General features: G+C 39.5%; 1 protein-coding gene across 3 annotated transcripts in view; it reads left to right on the top strand.

The window, feature by feature from the left end:
- Window positions 1–14,140, top strand: part of LOC115216579 (centrosome and spindle pole-associated protein 1-like) — a 138,754-nt gene extending 124,614 nt beyond the window's left edge. For all 3 annotated transcript variants that reach the window (XM_036506336.1, XM_036506335.1, XM_036506334.1), the window contains 5 exons: window positions 2,843–2,941; window positions 6,876–6,982; window positions 8,082–8,199; window positions 9,623–9,689; window positions 11,619–14,140. In XM_036506336.1, coding sequence (XP_036362229.1) covers window positions 2,843–2,941; window positions 6,876–6,982; window positions 8,082–8,199; window positions 9,623–9,689; window positions 11,619–11,643 — 416 coding nt within the window. In that variant the 3' untranslated portion in view covers window positions 11,644–14,140. The remainder of the gene's footprint in view (window positions 1–2,842; window positions 2,942–6,875; window positions 6,983–8,081; window positions 8,200–9,622; window positions 9,690–11,618) is intronic.
- Window positions 14,141–21,765: the final 7,625 nt, after the last annotated feature.

Below are 21,765 nucleotides of genomic sequence, written 5' to 3'. Positions count from 1 at the left end.
GGATCAACCGGAACCCTCGTCGTCGTAACTGACGGAGTGCTTCCTTAAAAAAAGAGAAGATAGCAAAAGTCACTTGCCCAAAGTGCCATGCAGTGGGACTGAACCCAGAACCATGTGGTTGGAAATCAAGCTTCTTACCACTCAGCCCTACCTGCACCTACCATATTTTTTTATTCTCTAGAAATACTGTACTCCCAGACAACATTATCTGATGTCCCATTATGGTTTGAGGGACTGTTTGACTATTATGTTTATGAGGCCAAACACCCATGTACAGACTCCCTTGTTAGTATATAATCTGGTTGTTGCAGTTATTTAGGCTCAAGTCAAGTTGCCTGTAACTAAAAGCATTCCAATCATGACTACCCTGTCTTCTTCCTTTGTGCCATGAACCCAGCACCACATTATCCAATGTGTTCTTTGTTTCAAGACAGTGGACGGATGTGATTTTAGGGAAATTTGGCTGTTTTTTTTTTGCTCCTTTTTTTCCACATTTATTTGCTACAATCTAAATAAACACTCTCATAAGATAACCTTTTATCTTGTACTTGTTTCAGACATTTGACTGCGGTCATACTGGAGCACCACTTTGATGGACTTTAGTCAAACAAATTGACCCTAGGACTTATTTTTTAAGCGTAGTAGTTAGTTAGTTAGTTAATTTTTTGGCTCAAAAAGCAAAAAAAAAGGCCATGTAGGGGGACATGGAGTTATGTACAGGGTGGTGTTCATGTAAAGAGTTCAAGCCACTTGTGGTCAAGGGAGACTTTGAACCGAGCGGTCGTCGGCATCTTCACCATCTCGTCTGGCAGCTTATTCCACGGATCCGCAACCCAGACGGAGAAAGCCCCTCTCCTTCGATTGAGATTGTGTTGTCCCTTTTGCTGAACCACTAAGTTGTAAACGCACCAAGGATGTAAGCATACCAACGCCAGTTGTCATGCAGTGATGGGGGATAAACACAGACATAAAGACACACATACATACATAAATATGATGGGCTTCTTTCAGTTTCCATTTTCCAAATCCATTCACAAGGCTTTGGTCGACCCAAGGCTCTAATAGAAGGCACTTGCCCAAAGTGCTATGTAGTGGGACTGAACCCAGAAACATGTGGTTGAGAAGCAAACTTCTTACTACACGGCCACACCTGAAAGGTTAAATAGATAAAGAGCTGAATCACTTTTGATGATGAAACTAAAAGTAGATAAATCTATAAATAATGGCATGTAGAATATTTCTTTCTTTACTACCCACAAGGGGCTAAACACAGAGGGGACAAACAAGGACAGACAAACGGATTAAGTCGATTATATCGACCCCAGTGCGTAACTGGTACTTAATTTATCGACCTCGAAAGGATGAAAGGCAAAGTCGACCTCGGCGGAATTTGAACTCAGAACGTAACGGCAGACGAAATATGGCTACGCATTTCGCCCGGCATGCTAACGTTTCTGCCAGCTTGCCGCCTTGGCATGTAGAATATTGAGTTCAAAAATTCTTTGGAGGGAAGAAATCAAAGGCTGGCCATGAGACTTAAACCCATATCTTATGTGAGCATGACAGATGTTCTGCCATTGGACCAGAGCAATCCTTTCAATTTTTTCCACCCATTTCAGGAGCTTTGTGCTTACAGGAGAGAATTGTACATTGTTTATGTTCCAAGTACTTAGAAACTTCAAGAAATATAAATAAATCATTTTCAATAGTCGAATAGCTTGCAGATGTGGCTGTGTGGTAAGAAGTTTGCTTCCTGACCACATGGTTCTGGGTTCAGTCCCACTGCATAGCACCTTGGACAAGTGTCTTCTACTATGGCCTCAGGCCAGCCAAAGCCTTGTGGGTGGATTTGGTAGACAGAAACTGAAGGATGCCCATCATATATATGTATCTTTGTATGTGTCTCCGTGTCTCTGTTTGCCCTGCACCACCACTTGACAACCAGTGTCGGGTTGTTTACGTCCCCACGACTTAGCAGTTCAGCAAAAGAGATCGATTGAGTAAGTATCAGACTTTAAAAAAATGAAATAAAAAAGGGAAACAAGCCCTGGGATAAAATCATTTAACTAGAACTTCTTCAAGATGGTGCTCCAGCATGGCCACAGTCTAATGACTGAAATAAGAAAAAGATAATGGTAAAAGGTGAACTCCAAGTTGATAAATAGTGTGAAGGTATTTCATGTTCTTTTGTTTGTCCCCTCTATATTTGGCCCCTTGTGGGTAGTAAAGAAATTAAGGCAGCGAGCTGGCAGAATCGTTAGCACACCAAGCGAAATGCGTAGCCATATTTGGTTGCCGTTACGTTCTGAGTTCAAATTCCGCTGAGGTCGACTTTGCCTTTCATCCTTTTGGGGTCGATAAATTAAGTACCAGTTATGCACTGGGGTCGATGTCAACCGTTTGTCTGTCCTTGTTTGTCTTCTCTGTGTTTAGCCCCTTGTGGGTAGTAAAGAAATAGGTATTTCGTCTGCCATTACGTTCTGAGTTCAAATTCCGCCGAGGTCGACTTTGCCTTTCATCCTTTTGGGGTCGATAAATTAAGTACCAGTTACGCACTGGGGTCGATGTCAACTGTTTGTCCTTGTTTGTCCTCTCTGTGTTTAGCCCCTTGTGGGTAGTAAAGAAATAGGTATTTTGTCTGCCATTACGTTCTGAGTTCAAATTCCGCCGAGGTCGACTTTGCCTTTCATCCTTTCGGGGTCGATAAATTAAGTACCAGTTACGCACTGGTGTCGATGTCAACCGTTTGTTGTCCTTGTTTGTCCTCTCTGTGTTTAGCCCCTTGTGGGTAGTAAAGAAATGGGTATTTCATGTTCTTGTTTTTATTTTATTGTATTTGAAGGAGGCTACAAATACAATTATGAGAACGGTCATCCTCCACTACTGAGACAGAAGACGGTCAGTCCATTCCCTATGCTGGACTCCAAGTCTGCTTTCTATGGTAAGTCTACTGTAAAGTTTACTGTCATTATTGCTACCATTGCTCACAACATCATAAGCGGAAAGCGTAACCTCTCGAAGGAGCTGTTCTTCACTCCTGCTCCAGAGCATCGGCTGCGGGGTCATTCCGAAAAGCTCTATCTGCAACGATTTCATCTCAATCAAAGGAGAGGGGTTTTCTCCGTCCGGGTTGCGGATCCGTGGAATAAGCTGCCGGACGAGATGGTGAAGATGCCGACGACTGCTCGGTTCAAAGTCTTCATTGACCACAAGTGGCCTGAACTCTTTACATGAACACCACCCTGTACATAACTCCATGTCCCCCTACATGGCCTTGCTTTTTTGCTTTTTGAGCCAAAAAATTAACTAATTAACTAACTAATGGCTGTTTGTCTGTACTGTTATTGTACTGTCTTTAGAATTAAATTGACTGACAGAAAAGATATATATATAAACACAGACATATTGGGGGATCAACACACAGACTGACAGACAGACATCATCATCATCATCATCATTTAACGTCCGCTTTCCATGCTAGCATAGGTTGGACGATTTGAGTGAGGTCTGGCAAACCAGACTCCAATCTGATCTGGCAGAGTTTCTACAGCTGGATGCTCTTCCTAACACCAACCACTCTGACATCATCATCATCATCATCGTTTAACGTCCGTTCTCCATGCTAGCATGGGTTGGACGGTTCGACCGGGGATCTGGGAAGCCAGAAGGCTGCACCAGGCTCCGGTCTTATCTGGCAATGTTTCTACAGCTGGATGCCCTTCCTAACGCCAACCACTCCGTGAGTGTAGTGGGTGCTTTTTATGTGCCACCTGCACTGGTGCCAGGCGAGGCTGGCAATGGCCACGGTCGGATTGGTGCATTTTACATGCCACCTGCACGGAAGCCAGTCGAGGCGGCACTGGCTTCGGCCACGATTCGGATGGTGCTTTTTACGTGCCACCGACACGGTAGATAAATGGATAGAGAAATAGAGAGATCCAGACAATCAGACAGAAACACTGGTAAATGAGTATCCATACACACAGATACACACGTACTAACAGATAGATATTCAGGAAGGTACAGGCAGACAGGTAGTCAGTCAAACAGACTGGTGAGCAAAAACAAGACCCAATGGTGGTGTGCACAGGACTATTGTCCTGCTGATAAATATCCCCCTGGAGGCATTTGGTGAGTCAAATATGGCACAACATTATCCTTTAGTAGATTCATATAACCTACACTATTTAGCTTTCCATCAACTAGAGGGCCAACATCAAAGCTACTAAATGCTGCCCACACCATCACACCCCCACCCCCTGATTGCGCCGTCTTTTTCACGCATTTTGGATGGGATGGAATTCCTCGGTTGGACGACATCTGACGTATGTTTCACCATCTGATCCAAATATATAGAAGCATGACTTGTCACACCAAAGGACCTTGCACCAATCTTCGGCAATCCATTGAGCATGGAATTTTGCAAAATTAAGGCGTTTGAGTCGATTTCTTTTGGATATTATTGACTTTTTCCTAGCGATTCATCCATGTAGTCCAAATTCTCTCAAACGGTTGCAGACGGTTTGTGGTGAAAAAATAACACCATTCTCATTAGACAATTGTTTACAAATGTCAACGGCTGTCAGCATTCGGTTGCCTTCTGAAAGTCGGTGGATTTGATGGTCCAACTGCGCCATCATTTTTCTTGGGACGCCAATCCTTTGCCAATCTTTATATTGACCAGTCTCTGAGTATAACTTCCACACTTGCACGCAAGCCGTTTTACTACATTTTAGTTGCTTGCTTATATTCAAAAAGGAAACGTTTTGCTGGTGGAGTAATATGATTTTTGCTCTCATGACTGGATTGAGGCTACGTTGTTTTCCCATTATTAATCAATTGTATACTAGTTGTGTAACCACCCATTTTGGCAAAAATAATTGCATACATATTACATGGTCTTAAACTAATTTTGCCAGTAAATTTGAAACGTTTATATTAATTTAGCATTAGAATTCCTCAAGTTGTATAAAAATAGTTATTTTCTGCCTCATTCGAAAGAGAAATAAATTCTGCATATATATATATATATATATATAGATATAGATATAGATATAGATAAAGTTAATCTGAACATGAAAACAAAAAGAGAAAACACAACAACGCAAGGATGTGGAACAAGTATAGTATTATTGGACGCTCAGGAAAGAAGGAGGGTTTAACGTTTCGAGCGGAACTCTTCGTCAGAGACATAGGAAAAGGAAAGATCCAAAGAAGGGAAGATGGAGGGAAATATATGTATATATATATATAACAATTAAGGATAACTTCTTAATAAGGAATCTTAACAAGAAATTATCAGGTAGTTAGCGTGAAAAACCTCATAAGAGAAAAAATTCGAAAATAATTTTTTCACTTGAAAATATTAATTTATATTGTATAGAGGGCATTATTACACATTTGCGTGAGGCATTTATGTGTAATAATGCCCTCTATACAATATAAATTTATATATATATATATATACTCTAAAATGCTCAATGAAGCTCATTGTTCCTTCATCTGGAATGTTGGTACTGCTACAGCATCTAGAGAAAGCCGCTTAAGTGATAGACATAGAGTCACAGAGAAGAGTCATAGAGTCTAGCCTCTGACCTGTAGAGTTTGGTGCCTCCTCTCTTTACTTTTTCAACCACTCTTCTAATGGCCTCTCCTCCTCAAATTTGGCTGTTTGTGCCACTCCCACTTAGGACGAACTAACCCACTCACCTCTCATCACCCATGCTGTGTCCAACACCACCAAGGCTACACTTCATTACACTCAGTCCTTCTTTCTTCACAGCATTGTCCCATATTATATTGTCATACCACACAGTAATATATATACATCATCATCATCATCATCGTTTAACGTCCGTTCTCCATGCTAGCATGGGTTGGACGGTTCGACCGGGGATCTGGGAACCAGAAGGCTGCACCAGGCTCCAGTCTTATCTGGCAATGTTTCTACAGCTGGATGCCCTTCCTAATGCCAACCACTCCGTGAGTGTAGTGGGTGCTTTTTACGTGCCACCTGCACAGGTGCCAGGCGAGGCTGGCAATGGCCACGGTCGGATTGGTGCAATTTACGTGCCACCTGCACAGAAGCCAGTCGAGGCGGCGCTGGCATCGGCCACGAGTCGGATAGTGCTTTTTACGTACCACCAGTCCAGGGGTCCTGGCATCTGCCGGGTGCCAGTCATAAGATTGGTTCAATTTCGTGTGTGTGTGTGTAAACAAACTTTTTTATTTTTGTTTTTAGAAGTGTCAATTGTATTATACAAACAAGAAGGTAATATTTTGAACTCATTATCGCCATTTCCCATGGCTGTCTGTTGACAACTTTTTTCTGTTTTTTAAGGGTAATAATACACAATCTTTCTGCTATTTTCACTGCTATATCATGTTTGAGCTATTACCTTCTTTGTCTGTATAATATAAGATATATATATATATATGTGCCAGAGCAGCTAACTGGCTTCCATGCTGGTGGCACATAAAAAGCACCATTCAAATGTAACCATTACCTGCGTCGCCTTACTAGCACTTGTGTTGGTGGCATGTGAAAAACATTCGAGTGAGGCCATTGCCAGTGCTGCTGGACTGGCTCCTGTGCAGGTGGCACATAAAAAACACCACTTGAGTGTGGCCGTTGCCAGTACTGCCAGACTGGCCCTCATGCCAGTGGCACATAAAAGCACCCACTACACTCTCGAAATGGTTGGCGTTAGGAAGGGCATCAAGCTGTTGAAACTCTGCCAGATCAGATTGGAGCCTGGTGCAGCCATCTCGTTCGCCAGTCCTCAGTCAAATCGTCCAACCCATGCTAGCATGGAAAGCGGATGTTAAACGATGATGATGATGATGTGTGTGTATATATTATTTCTCTTCTTCAGACACCGACCATATGGCTCCTCTCACTCACATATTTCCTGATGATAACTTGAACAAGAATGAATCAGCAAGATCTCGACGTCGTCATCACCTCCATTCTCCACAGTTGGTAAGTTTTATTGTTTAAGCAAATGGTCTTATGATGAAGGTGGTGGTAAGGATGGTGATTGCAGATTGTTGTTGTTGTTGATGTTGGTAGTGGTAGTGTTGGATTGTTGTCAGTAGTAACAATTGAGAGAGAGGGTAAGAATCCACAAACATCCAATAGTGTGTATACTCTTTACTCTTTAACTCTTTTACTTGTTTCAGTCATTTGACTGTGGCCATGCTGGAGCACCGCCTTTAGTCGAGCAAATCGACCCCCTCAGGACTTATTCTTTGTAAGCCTAGTACTTATTCTATCGGTCTCTTTTGCCGAACTGCTAAGTTACGGGAACGTAAACACACCAGCATCGGTTGTCAAGCAATGTTGGGGGGACAAACACAGACACACAAACATACACACACACACACACACATATATATACATATATACGACGGTCTTCTTTCAGTTTCCGTCTGCCAAATCCACTCACAAAGCTTTGGTCGGCCCGAGGCTATAGTAGAAGACACTTGCCCAAGGTGCCACGCAGTGGGACTGAACCCAGAATCATATGGTTGGTAAGCGAGCTACTTACCATACAGCCACTCCTGCGCCTATATAGAGGAGTTGACGTCAATGATGAAAAATTCCTGAGTCAGGGTCACAGGTTAAGTCATGGGGAACAACATGACAGATATGAAGTTGGGCATGTTGATCTTCATTCGACATATAATCTTCACTTTGCAAAAACTACATGGCACAGTCTGGGAAGAACAGCCTTTTCAGCCAATGTGCAGTCTAGGGTCAACCAATCCATTAACTGGATTACTACCAGTTGATAGAATCAATGATTCATCAACTCACTTTAGCTACCTGAAAACACCATTGAGTTCTGGAACATCATAGTGTCACAAATTGAAGTTGGGCTGCTGCTGCTAAAGCTACTACTACTACTACTACTACTACTACTACTACTACTACTACTACTACTACTACTACTACAACGACGACGACTAGTAGTAGTAGTATTAGTAGTGTCTTCTTTTGTTACACTCCTCCAGATAGTGTCCTCATCTCTGTTGTAATTTTATAATTCTTGTGTTTATTTCTTCCTTTTTTTTTTTAGACTCCTTTGGACAATCGTTCCATCCGTTCTAATTCTGCAACATCGTTTGCTAGTCTGAACCCTGAGACGTTAGCAGCGAGAAACGAGGAAAGGTTAAAAAAACTTCAAAACATGTCAGGTAACATATATCATCATTATTATTGATGTCATCATTGTCCCTTTTAACTTCCACTTTTCAATGCTTGAATGGAATGGGTCACTTGGGATTTGTTGAGGCAGTTTTTCTATGGCTGGGTGCTGTTCCTGTCCCCAACCTTCACCTGTTTCCAAGAAAAAGTAATATTTTCCCTTGGTCCAACCATGTTTCAGTGGAGAATTCTTAACACATTGCTTGTATGATATGGATGATGATGAAGCAAGAACATTCAGTCGTAAGAATGGTCAAAATCTATTTTGCAGTATATACTCTTTTACTTGTTTCAGTCATTTGACTGCGACCATGCTGGAGCACCGCCTTTAGTCGAGCAACTTGACCCCGGGACTTATTCTTTGTAAGCCCAGTACTTATTCTATCGGTCTGTTTTGCCGAATTGCTAAGTGACAGGGACATAAACACACCAGCATCGGTTGTCAAGCAATGCTAGGGGGCAGACACAGACACACAAACACACACGCACACATATATATACATATATACGACGGGCTTCTTTCAGTTTCCGTCTACCAAATCCACTCACAAGGCTTTGGTCAGCCCGAGGCTATAGTAGAAGACACTTGCCCAAGGTGCCACGCAGTGGGACTGAACCCGGAACTATGTGGTTGGAAAACAAGCTACTTACCACACAGCCACTCCTGCGCCTATATATGTATATTATTCAATAACGAATTAAAGCAGCTCTAGTGTTGTAAACATTATCGAAACATTATTGACCGCACATATTCAGTGTGTATGTTTTGTTTGTTTACCAGTTCACTGCAGAGTAGCACTTGCGGGGATGACTCCTTCATGATGTTGGGTGTTTGAAACACCTGAAAGTCATAAACAGGATATGCACTGATATAAACAAGACACTTAGTTCTCTCTAACTGCATAATGTGTTCCTGTGGAGGCGCAATGGCCCAGTGGTTAGGGCAGCGGACTCGCGGTCATAGGATCGCAGTTTCGATTCCCAGACCGGGCGTTGCGAGTGTTTATTGAGCGAAAACACCTAAAGCTCCACGAGGCTCCGGCAGGGATGATGGTGATCCCTGCTGTACTCTTTCACCACAACTTTCTCTCACTCTTACTTCCTGTTTCTGTTGTACCTGTATTTCAAAGGGCCGGCCTTGTCACTCTCTGTGTCACGCTGAATATCCCCGAGAACTACGTTAAGGGTACACGTGTCTGTGGAGTGCTCAGCCACTTACACGTTAATTTCACGAGCAGGCTGTTCCGTTGATCGGATCAACCGGAACCCTCGTCGTCGTAACTGACGGAGTGCTTCCATCCATCCAATGTGTTCCTATCAACACTTTTTTATTCGCACTTTAATAAGCTTCTACAGTCATCTCATCTGGTTTGTCTCTCTCTCTCTTTTTTTTTTTTTTTTTTTTTTGCACAGATGCCATATCCTTAACAGAACCTGAAGAAATTCTGGATAAATTTATGTTGAAACAACAAAGAAAACCGTAGGTCTATTGTGGCTTTTAGACTTATTATTTCTGTGATTTTGATTTTTCTAATTGCTGAGACTTTGTTTTAGTATCTTAATATCTTTTGGCATTTAACTCTGTCTCCTTTGTAAGTCTTTGAGTTGCTGACGTACTGACTGATGTATGCACAAAGTGAGGGGTTAGTTGGTATAATAATAATGCGGTGAGCTGGCAGAAACGTTAGCACGTCGGGCGAAATGCTTAGCGGTATTTCGTCTGCCGTTACGTTGTGAGTTCAAATTCCACCAAGGTCGACTTTACCTTTCATCCTTTCAGGGTCGATAAATTAAGAACCAGTTACGCACTGGGGTCGATGTAATCGACTTAATACCTATGTCTGTCCTTGTTTGTCCCCTCTATGTTTAGCCCCTTGTGGGTAATAAAGAAATAGGTATAATAATAATGTAATGATGGTAGTTGGTTCTGACCAAATATTTTGAGGGGAGAGGGCCAAGTCGTTTACATCAACCTAAAGATAATGACATTTCCGTAGGTGTTTCTTCATGGAAGTGTCTGCCTGCATGTGTTCCTTAATGCATATATGCAGTTTTTATGTATATATGCACACAAGCCCTTCCCTGAGACAAGCTCTGTCCAAGAACAACTCCTCTCACTACTCTGAGGTGTGCACATTGTCCAACAGCCCCCATCAATGACCCTGAATTGTGCCAGAGGACCTATATTGTATATGAGATCATCTGTGGCAAATGTGGCACATCCTACATAGGAAGCATGATAAAAAAAACTGCATATACACATTTAAGGAACACAGACACTTCTGTGAAGAAATACCTAGGGAAATGACTTCAGTGGGGTTTGGATTCAGAACTTTAAAAAACCAGGAGAAATGTAACTAAGTATTTTATCTCACACACTAATAATTCTGCCAGCTTCTTACCTTGGCAATTTTAATGGTTTCAAATATTAGTACAAAACCAGCAGGTTTGAGGAAGGGGCAAAGTCTGTTAAACCACACCAGTAATCAACTGGCACTTTCGTTATTGACCCCGTAGTGATAAAAAGCAAAGTCGAATTTAGTGGAATTTAAACTCAGAACGTAAAGATGGACGAAATGCCACTAAGCATTTCGTCTGGCATGCTAATGATTTAGCCAACTTGCCACCTTCACTTTGGCAATAATAATAACAATAATAATAATTCTTTCTACTATAGGCACACGGCCTGAATTTTGGGAAAGGTGGACTTAGTCAAATAAATCAACTCCAGTGTATAACAGGCACTTTACTTAATCAAGTAAGGAAAGATGAAATACAAAATTGACAATGGCTGGGTTTGAACTTAAAACATACAGAGTCAGGACAAATACTGCAAGGTATTTTCTCTGACACTCTGCCAATCTGCAATTTCCGCATGTTAAGAATTATAAGAATCCTTTTTGCTCAAGGAGTGAAATCTTGAGAGAAATTACATTGCCCACACTGCTCAACTGGTACTTATTTCATTGACCTCAAAAGGGTGGAAAACAAAGTCAACCTCAGCAGAATTTGAACTTAGGATCAGAAGAGCCAGAAGAAATGCTGCTTAGCATTTTGTTTGATGCGCTAATTAATCTGTCAGCTTGTCACCTTAATGATGATAATCCTTTCTGCTATAGGCACAAGGCTTGAAATTGTGGGGGAGGCAACTAGTCGATTACATCGACCCCAGTGTTTCATTGGTACTTAATTTGAACTCAGAACATAAGGATAGATGAAATACCACTAAGGATTTTGCTCAGTATGCTAACAATTCTTCCAACTCATTGCCTTCACCTTAATGATAATAATAATAATAATGATGATGACAATAATAATAATAGTAGTAGTAGTAGCAGCAATAGTAGAAGTAGTAGTGGTGATGATTTCAAATGCATTTTTATTTTTGCTTTTGTTTTTCCTTCTACAGATCAACACCCAATTCAATATTTTGAAGAAGTCATCTTACCAAAGAATCTGGATGAACCCACTGTCCCTATATATGTGGCTACAACACTATCCTCCTAAATTTGGATACATCACGGACCCCATCTATATTTGGATATGCCCCTCTCCCCTTATATTTGATATATCCCCAATTGTTTATATTTGATACATCACTGTCCCATTATATTTGGATACAACACTGTCCCCCACTATATTTTGTGATATTGACTATGTTGCTGTACACATATTTACATGATGCATTTGTGTGCACACTCACGTTCTCTCACACACACAAACTATCTATGTAACTTTCTTACAATACACACACACACACACACACACACACACACAAAGACTTGGATGACCTGGTACCTTGAAGCTGACCAGTCATATTATTTATTAATGTCCTCTTTTAACTCTCCCTTCTGTATATTTTATCATCATTATAGTCATCCATCATCATCATCACTATCTCATAAGCAAAACAACTGTCTGATGGATAATTGTCCTTTAAAATGTTCATCCCTCTATTGCACGATACCATTCACCATCCATTCTCAAATTTGATTATATCAAACCTAATTTACCAAATGTCTAATTGTGATATCTACCTTTTATTGTAAGATAATAATTTATCAAATCTGATTGATAAACTGTAATATATTAATTAGTCTGTATAATAATTGTAATATATATATATATATCTATATTTATCAGTCCCAATTGATAAATTGTAATAAATTAATTAGTCTGTATATTAAGTGTAATATATGAATTTATCAGTCCTGATTGATAGATTGTAATATATTAATTATTAATTGTAATATATTACTTTATCAGTCTTGATTGATAAAACTTTAATAAATTCATTAGTCCGTATATTAAGTGTAATATATTAAGTTATCAGTCCTGAATGATAAATTTTAATAAATTGATTAGTCTATACATTAATTGTGACATATTAATTTATCAATCCTGATTGATAAATTTTAATTTATTAATTAATATGTATATTAATTGTAATATATTATTTTATCAATCCTAATTGATAAATTTTAATATCTTAATTAATCGGCTTATTTACCATAAAATGCTAATTTATTACTTATCCCAATCCAGTGAGGGAAGCTCTACACTAGTCATGGGCGAACTGAAATCCTAAGGACTTTTTTTCTGGTCCAGTTAACAAAAAGTTACCTTGAATTTTTTTCTTAGTTATGCCGTCTGCCCACGCGGCCCATTTCTCAAAAAAGGAGCCTATACCTGTTCTGCATGATTACTTGGCTTGCTAGAAATAATTACCAAATTCCTTCAAATTACATTTTACTGTCTTAGAAAATGAAGGACATACTAAACAATGTAGTCCCAGATGTACAAAAAGACTGGATGGTCATGTTTAGAATACCTTTGACTGAGGTTGCACTGGAGCTAAGCAACAACTTTGTTCACTGTTATATTTTTCTGCTTGTCTTGAAGATGACAAGCTAGAAGAACCAGTAAAGCATCGGAGAAAATGCAGAATTTGCCCTGAGTCTTTACATTTCGAGTTCAAATCCTACCAAGGTCAACTTAGCCTTTCATCCCCACTGGATCAATAAAATAAAGTGCCAATCAAGTACTGGGGTCAATGGTATCAACTACACCCTTCCTTTCAAAATTTCTGGTATCCTACCTGCATCAGAAACAATATTTTGCTACTTGGTATTATCATTTTACATTTATTTTTCCATGCTTATATCAGTTGGATGTGGCTTCCTCATACACAAGCCTCGTGCCACCTGCCAGAGTTGCTTGTCGTTTCCTTCTTGGAAGTTCAGCATCCTGCGATCATCTTTCACCACTCCTCCCTCATGTCTTCCTCTTCGACAAGCTCCTTCCACTTGAACTGTGTAGAGTTTCTTTAGCCAGCTCTCATTTCCCATAAACATCACCTGTCCACACCTGTGCAGTTTTCTCTCTGGTGCACACTACATCTGATTCATTTAACACTCTGTTTTTCTTTCCCCCCACTTCCTCAGCTCATTAGTGTTCCGGTGGTCATGCAAAGCCATACACACACACACACATGTATGTATATATATATATAAACATATACACACAATCTACATATACTGTGCACATACAAGAAAAAAAGTTACTCTGAGCTTACAGGTACATAAGACTAAAATGTTCTACAAGATATTCTCCTGAACGAGACATCAGTCAATTGCAGGGTTAACCCCCCCTTCCCTCCATGTATTACTGGTACATATTTTCTGATGAATAGACTAGAGCAACACGAAATAAAGTGCCTTGCTTAAGAATATAAGAATACCATGTGTTGCTCAGTCTGAAAGTTGCATCCAAGACTCTAATTACTAGGCTCTATGCCTTTATATTTTTATCGTTTTTGTTTTACTTGTTTCGGTCATTAGACTGTGGCCATGCTGGGGCACTGTCCTGAAGATTCTCTTAGTCGAATGAATCGACCCCAGTACTTATTTTTTCCTAAGTCCGGATACTCATTGTATTGGTTTCTTTTGCCAAAGTGTTAAGTTATGGGGATGTAAACATACCAACACCGGTTGTCAAGCAGTGGTTGCGAGACAAACACAGACACAGAGAACACACACATATAGATAGACATATAAGATATATATGACAGGCTTCTTTCAGTTTCCATCTGTGAAACCCACTCACAAGGCTTTGGTCTACCTGAGGCTATAGTAGAAAACACTTGCCCTAGGTGTCACGCAGTGGGACTGAACCTGGAACCATGTGGTTGTTAAGCAAGCTTCTTACCACACAACCACATCTCACATGCAAAAAGTAAAAAATGCACATAAACCTTATATTGGTTCCCTGGTCTGTAAGTGGGGTAGGTGATAGATTAAGATCAATTGCTGCTGATGCAGTTCAATGTAAATAGTCACTACATAATGTTTTAACAGTCATTCCATCTGTTACGACAACGAGGATTCCAGTTCATTCAATCAATGGAACAGCCTCCTCCTGAAATCAATGTGCAAGTGGCTGAGCACTCCAGATACGTGTACCCTTAAAACATAGTCCTCAGGAAGGTTCAACATGACACAGATGTAACAAGGCTGGCCCTTTGAAATACATGCACTGCTCATTTTTTCCAGCTGGGTGGACTAGAGCAATGTGAAGTAAAGTGTCTTGCTCAAGGACACAACACACTGCTGGTAATCAAACACATGACTTTCAGATTGTGAGCTGAATACCCTAACCACTAAGTGATGCACCCTAACTAGACTATTAGTGGTGTTGATGTTTGTTCCTTTTGAGCCATGCCTGGCTCATAAGGACCAGTTTCCTGGTTTCATTAGTGTATAGGTTCCTCCCCTAGACAGGATGCTTGTCCATCACAGGTGAGCTGCTAGATGCAGGAGGAAAGAGTGAGAGAATGTTGTGGTGAAAGAGTCAGCGGAAGTTTGCCATTACCTTCTGCCAGAGCTGCGGGGAGGTTTGGTGTTTCACTCATAAACACACACTTCGCTTGGTCTGAGATTCGAACCTGCGATCCCTTGACCACTAGGCCATGTGCCTCCACCACTACTAATGTAGTATATATATAAATGAAAATGGAAGACAAAAAAATTTCACTATCACACAAGTGTTGTATCATAAAAAAAAGTGTATTGAATAGTGAAAATGTAAAATCATAAATCTTTTCTCAAGTGCTGTCTCTCTCTAATTTAATAAATCTAATTAATCTGATCTTCTTATAACTCACATGACTGAAGAAAAGTCCTATTTTATCATAGATAGCAACCAGAAATGGGGAATAGTTGAAGTAGACCCTTTAAAACTTTGTGTCCCACTGAGTTATGTGATAGAAAATGAACATACCCCACACTCAAATAGCAAAGTCTCAGATCCCATAAGTTAAGAATGTCTGATGACAATAGCAAATCCAATTCCAATTTGTAATCCACACCATTAACACAACACACCGCACCACACTCACACACACACCATAGACACAACACACCCACAAAACATACATACACCCCCATATGTGCACAACCTGTAGAATTTATTTATTTCAAACATTTGGCAACAAATGACAGGAAGCGCAATGAAAGAGAAATCTTTACTTTTTAGCACCACTAAAACTAAAGACTACAAACACACATGCCAATGATTCCATGTTAAAGAAGAAGCTCCAGCCAAGCATTAACCCTTTTGTTACTGTATTTATTTTGAGATGCTCCGTGTTTCTTTCAATTACTTTAAATATAACAAAGGATTTAGTAAAACAACTTAGTTATCATTAAGCCAGTGTTAGGAACATAAATTGTGACTAAGGTTTAATGAGAAATTTGATCAATCATAAATCATTTAACTCTTTCATTACTCTGTTCTTGTTGAAATAACCTGCCTTTTTCTTGAGACAGTGGATCTTGAAACAGATAAAGCTTTAACCAACCCAGATGAAACTGGCTCTGGCTCTGAGTACAAATGTCTTGTTTTCATAAGTTTTGAATTAAAATTTTCCACCAAACCTTAGTCATAATTTATGTTCCTAACACTAGCTGAATGATAACTAAGATATTTTCCTAATATCCTTGGTTGTTATTCAGCTAGTTTTAGGAACATAAATTGTGACTAAGTTTTGGTGGAAGATTTTAATTCAAAACATATGAAAATAAGACATTTCTACTCAGAGCCAGAGCCGGTTTCAGCCGGGTTGGTAACGAAAGGGTTAAAAGACAACTCTTGATGATAAAAGGGTGCAACTGTGTTTTTCTGTTGTATAGGAAGCTATATGAAAGACAACGATATATCTTTAACCCTTTCATTACCAACCTGGCTGAAACCAGCTCTGGCTCTGTAGTACAAATGTCTTGTTTTCATAAGTTTTGAATTAAAATCTTCCACCAAACCTTAGTCACAATTTATGTTCCTCACACTAGCTTAATGATAACAAAGTTATTATACTAATATCCTTGGTTGTTATTCAGCTAGTTTAGGAACATAAATTGTGACTAAGTTTTGGTGGAAGATTTTAATTCAAAACATATGAAAATAAGACATTTCTACTCAGAGCCAGAGCCGGTTTCAGCCGGGTTGGTAACGAAAGGGTTAAAAGACAACTCTTGATGATAAAAGGGTGCAACTGTGTTTTTCTGTTGTATAGGAAGCTATATGAAAGACAACGATATATCTTTAACCCTTTCATTACCAACCTGGCTGAAACCAGCTCTGGCTCTGTAGTACAAATGTCTTGTTTTCATAAGTTTTGAATTAAAATCTTCCACCAAACCTTAGTCACAATTTATGTTCCTCACACTAGCTTAATGATAACAAAGTTATTATACTAAAGTATTTGTTATATTTAAAGTAATTGAAAGAAACACGGAGCATCTCAAAATAAATACAGTAACAAAAGGGTTCAAATTATCTTCATATTAAAAATTCCTTAAATTTTTGATAATCAGATTTGCTGAAGATGAAACACTTTATTTACTATTAGACAAGTTTTATACATATGTATATGTATGTGTGAGTATGTATGAGCAAAACCTTTTGTTACTAAATCGTTAAAAATTTTACATTAATTTACCTAATGACCGGGTGCCAAAGAAACAACAAAACCTCCAAAAAAGTTAAAGTAAAAGCAACCAACCACTTTGTTTATATAACTAATGTATCTAAATTAATAACGACAGCCTAAGAGAATATGATTGCAACTAGTCATCGAATCAAAATATCTTGCTGTCATACATATCAATCTATTTATATAATTTATTTACACACACACACACATGTATGCACCCACAACCACACACACGCACACACACACTCACTCACACGATGATTAAAGCAACTGCAAAATTCTTATTGTATTATTGACTTGTTTCAGAATTATATAATGTTATGTTTCTTGTTATTTTATATTTATCACAGCCAGAAAAAAACACATTTTTTATATATTTGATTTTCGTTGGATCTAACTCTGTGTATGATGTATATATATATATTCATAACCATCATCATCATCATCAAAATATCTCAAATGCATGTAAGTGTCTGAACATTTCTAGATCTAGTAGGTTTTAGGTAATATCAACAGGTAATAAGGTAAAGGAGCCCCTTCAGTCATGAAAGAATTTGGGATTGCACCTAGAAAGTTTCCCACCAAGGCACAAGTCTTCGCAAGGTTGTTTATAGAAAACCAGCAGTGCCCCAGCATGGCCACAGCTCGTGAGCTGAAACTAGATAAAGATAAAGATAAAGTCACCCATGCATACCAGCCTCCCCTTTCCATGTCACCAATGTTGTCCAAAGAAAAGGCAAAGGCCAATACAGTTTGGCACTTGAGACGTTGCAACTCATTTCTACAGCTGAGTGAATTGGAGCAATGTGAAGTAAAGTGTCTTGCTTAAGAACACAACACACAGCCCAGTCCAGGAATCGAACTCATTACCTCATAACTGTGAGCCCAGTGCTCTAACCACTGAGCCATACGCCTTCACTAACAAATAATATTGGTTTCAAATTTTGGCACAGGGCCAGCAGTTTCGGAGAAGCGAGTGGGTCAATTAACAACAACCCCAGTGCTCAACTGATACTCATTTTATTGGCCCCAAAGGAATGAAAGGCAAAGTCAACCTCAGCAGAATTTGAAATCAGAAATGCCTCAAAGTATTTTGCCAAGCATGCCAACAATTCTGCCAGCTAGCCACCTTAGTACATCAATATAATTACTGGTAGGATGAAAGAAATAGAAAAGATCAAAGAATCACAGTTACTCTTTTACTTGTTTCAGTCATTTGACTGAGGCCATGCTGGAGCACCGCCTTTAGTTGAGCAAATCGACCCCGGGACTTATTCTTTGTAAGCCCAGTACTTATTCTATTGGTCTATTTTGCCGAACTGCTAAGTGACGGGGACATAAACACACCAGCATCGGTTGTCAAGCAATGCTAGGAGGACAAACACAGACACACACATATATATATATACATATATACGACAGGCTTGTTTCAGTTTCCGTTTACCAAATCCACTCACAAGGCATTGGTCGGCCCGGGGCTATAGCAGAAGACACTTGCCCAAAATGCCACGCAGTGGGACTGAACCCGGAACCATATGGTTGGTTAGCAAGCTACTTACCACACAGCCACTCCTGCAGTTATTCAAAATGTTTAACCCTTAAACATTTAAACCAGCCATACATGGCCAAGATATTATTCATTTTATGTTCAAATTGGCCAGATCCAGCCTCTCACATCTACCCTACAATGTAAGCCTAAAAAATGTAGTCACATAATTGAAATCTCAAAGATATAAGATGGCATATGATAAATTCAAAACAACATGAATAAATAAATGTTACATTTGATAGAATTATCTGAATGCTAAAGGGTTAGTGCAGAGGCGCATGGCTCAGTGGTTAGGGCGTCGAGCTTACGATCGTGAGGTTGTGAGCTCGAATCCTGGACCGGGCTGTGTGTTGTGTTCTTGAGCAAGACGCTTTATTTCACATTGCTCCAGTTCATTCAGCTGTAGAAATGAGTTGCAACATCACAGGTGCCAAGCTGTATCGGCCCCTTTGCCTTTCCCTTGGATAACACTGGTGGTGTGGAGAGGGGAGGCCAGTATGCATGGGCGACTGCTGGTCTTCCATAAACAACCTTGCCCAGACTTGTGACTAGAAGGGTAACTTCCTAGGTGCAATCCCATGGTCAGAGTCGTGACCGAAGGGTGTCCTGACCGACCAAAAGGGTTAGTGTACTTCTGTAATTCTCCCCTTACCATACAGCAGCAGGTTATGAAAAATAAATAAATAATCTTTGGTTCTTCACAATTTTCACAATAGATTTCATTTTGCTGAAGATTACATTGATTCTTTTGAAATGTATTAGGTTCAGGAAAATGTTCGCACTTATATGTATTGTAATATATTCTCCATGACTAAATACATGCTTGTATTGAGCACTCTGCACTTTTAAACACACACACACATAACGACTAAGTTATAAGCATGGCTATAGGGTTAAAATGTTTGCTTTGCTACCATTGATTGCAGTATCAACCTCATTGTATTGCATCTTGGGCCAGTGTCTTCTGCTACAGTTTCTGGTTAATTGTCTTCTGAGTGACTTTGGTCCATTGAAATTGTACAAAGACTACTCCGTGTGTGTGTGTAATATCATCATCATCATCATCGTTTAATGGCCGCTTTCCATGCTAGCATGGATTGGACGATTTGACTGAGGACTAGCGAACCAGATGGCTGCACCAGGCTTCAATATTGATCTGGCAGAGTTTCTACAGCTGGATGCCCTTCCTAATGCCAACCACTCTAAGAGTGTAGTGGGTGCTTTTAAAGTGTCACCGGCGTGAGGGCCAGTCAGGTGGTACTGGCAATGGCCACGCTCAAATGGTGTTTTTTTACATGCCACCTGCACAGGAGCCAGTCCAGCGGCACGGGCAATGACCTCGCTCGAATGTTTTTCATGTGCCAGTAAGGCAATGCTGGTAACGATATATATATATATATTATATGTAATATATGACTGGACTGACTCCTGTGCAGGTGGCACGTAAAAAACACCATTTTCAAGCATAGCCGTTGACAGTACTGCCAGACTGGCCCTCGTGCCGGTGGCACTTTAAAAGCACCCACTACACTCTTGGAGTGGTTAGCATTACGGAAGGGCATCCAGCTGTAGAAACTCTGCCAGATCAGATTGGAGCCTGGTGCAGTCATCTGGTTTGCCAGTCCTCAGTCAAATCGTCCAACCCATGCTAGCATGGAAAGCGGCCGTTAAATGATGATGTGGTTAGGGTGTTGCACTCACAATCACTAGATCATAATTTCCTTTGCTAACCTTCAGACAGTGTTGGCAGTTGTCATTTTGGCGGTCAACAAAATCGTCCAGTAGCTATGCACATTTGAAGACAAGTGAATTCAAAATGCTTTTGCAAAACACATGTAAGAGTTAGTTGCAGGAAACGTATCTGGTTTTAAAAGAATTCGTCAGCATGGGAAAATAGACATAAAAAGAATGAAAAATATATATTCGTGCACGTGTATGTTTTATATATATGGCTGTGTAATGATTGTATTGTTTTTTTTTCTCCAATATATCATGTTTTGCATATATACAACGAGTGAAGACATTATTTACCAGAACATTCGGATCTTTTCGGTTTGAACGGCAGTTTTTTCTAGCGGTGTCATATGAAATTCTCACCCATAATTATGACCCTAGTATCGATCTATTGCATTTCAATCTATTTTAGGGTTAGGGGTGGGCGGAAGGGTATCTTTTTTTCTTCAGAAATGTAAATAAACCCAATCTGTTTCTTAAACGAGGGACATATTCATACGGCACAGAATGTTTTTTTTATCTCAATAGACGTCAGTGATTGGTTGAAATTGCAGAAATTGAAGAAAAAATGGATCTTTTCCTTTTGAACAGCACATGTTAACACAATTTCTAGTTAACTAAACACTTTAAAACTTCGTATAATGGTAGAATGTGTCAAAATAAAACATTTTTTTCTCACGGCTTTCTTGAGAAAATTGTAATTTGTTTGTTTAATGTAGTTCAATTTTTCGAATTTTAACCAATGAATCGCCTCTAGTGAGCTAAAATCTTTTGCTGCGTCTAAAACTGAGACAACATCCTGTCACTAACCCTAAATTTCAGCCTTTCGTATTTTTTTCTTAATTGTTAAATTAATTTAATTGTTACGCATGTGTCTAAAATTATTCGTTTTGTTTTTGTTTTAAGTTTTTGCTTTTGTTATGTATACGTATAGAAAGCGTGTGTATAAAATTGTAGAATTATTTTGTTTCTTAATTGTTTAAATTATTTCCCATTCGCATTCGTGAAGTAAAACCATGTAGCAACACCAAATGGCGGTGCCCCAGCATGGCCACAGCTCGTGAGCTGAAACTAGAATCAATCAATCAATCATTGCTTTCGTTTTTTGGTGTTTTTTTTCTTAATTGTTATCCTTAAATTAATTTAACAATTAAGAAAAAAAAACGAAAGGCTAAAATTTAGGGTGAGGGTGAGGGTTAGTTACAGGATGTTGTCTCAGTTTTAGACGCAGCAAATGATTTTAGTTCACTAGAGGCGATTCATTGGTTAAAATTCGAAAAATTA

This window comes from Octopus sinensis, linkage group LG10 (assembly GCF_006345805.1).
Source record: "Octopus sinensis linkage group LG10, ASM634580v1, whole genome shotgun sequence".
NCBI classification, from domain to species: Eukaryota; Metazoa; Mollusca; class Cephalopoda; order Octopoda; family Octopodidae; genus Octopus; species Octopus sinensis.
Note: the sequence above shows the minus strand (reverse complement) of the source record. Positions and strands in the feature narration are given on the sequence as shown.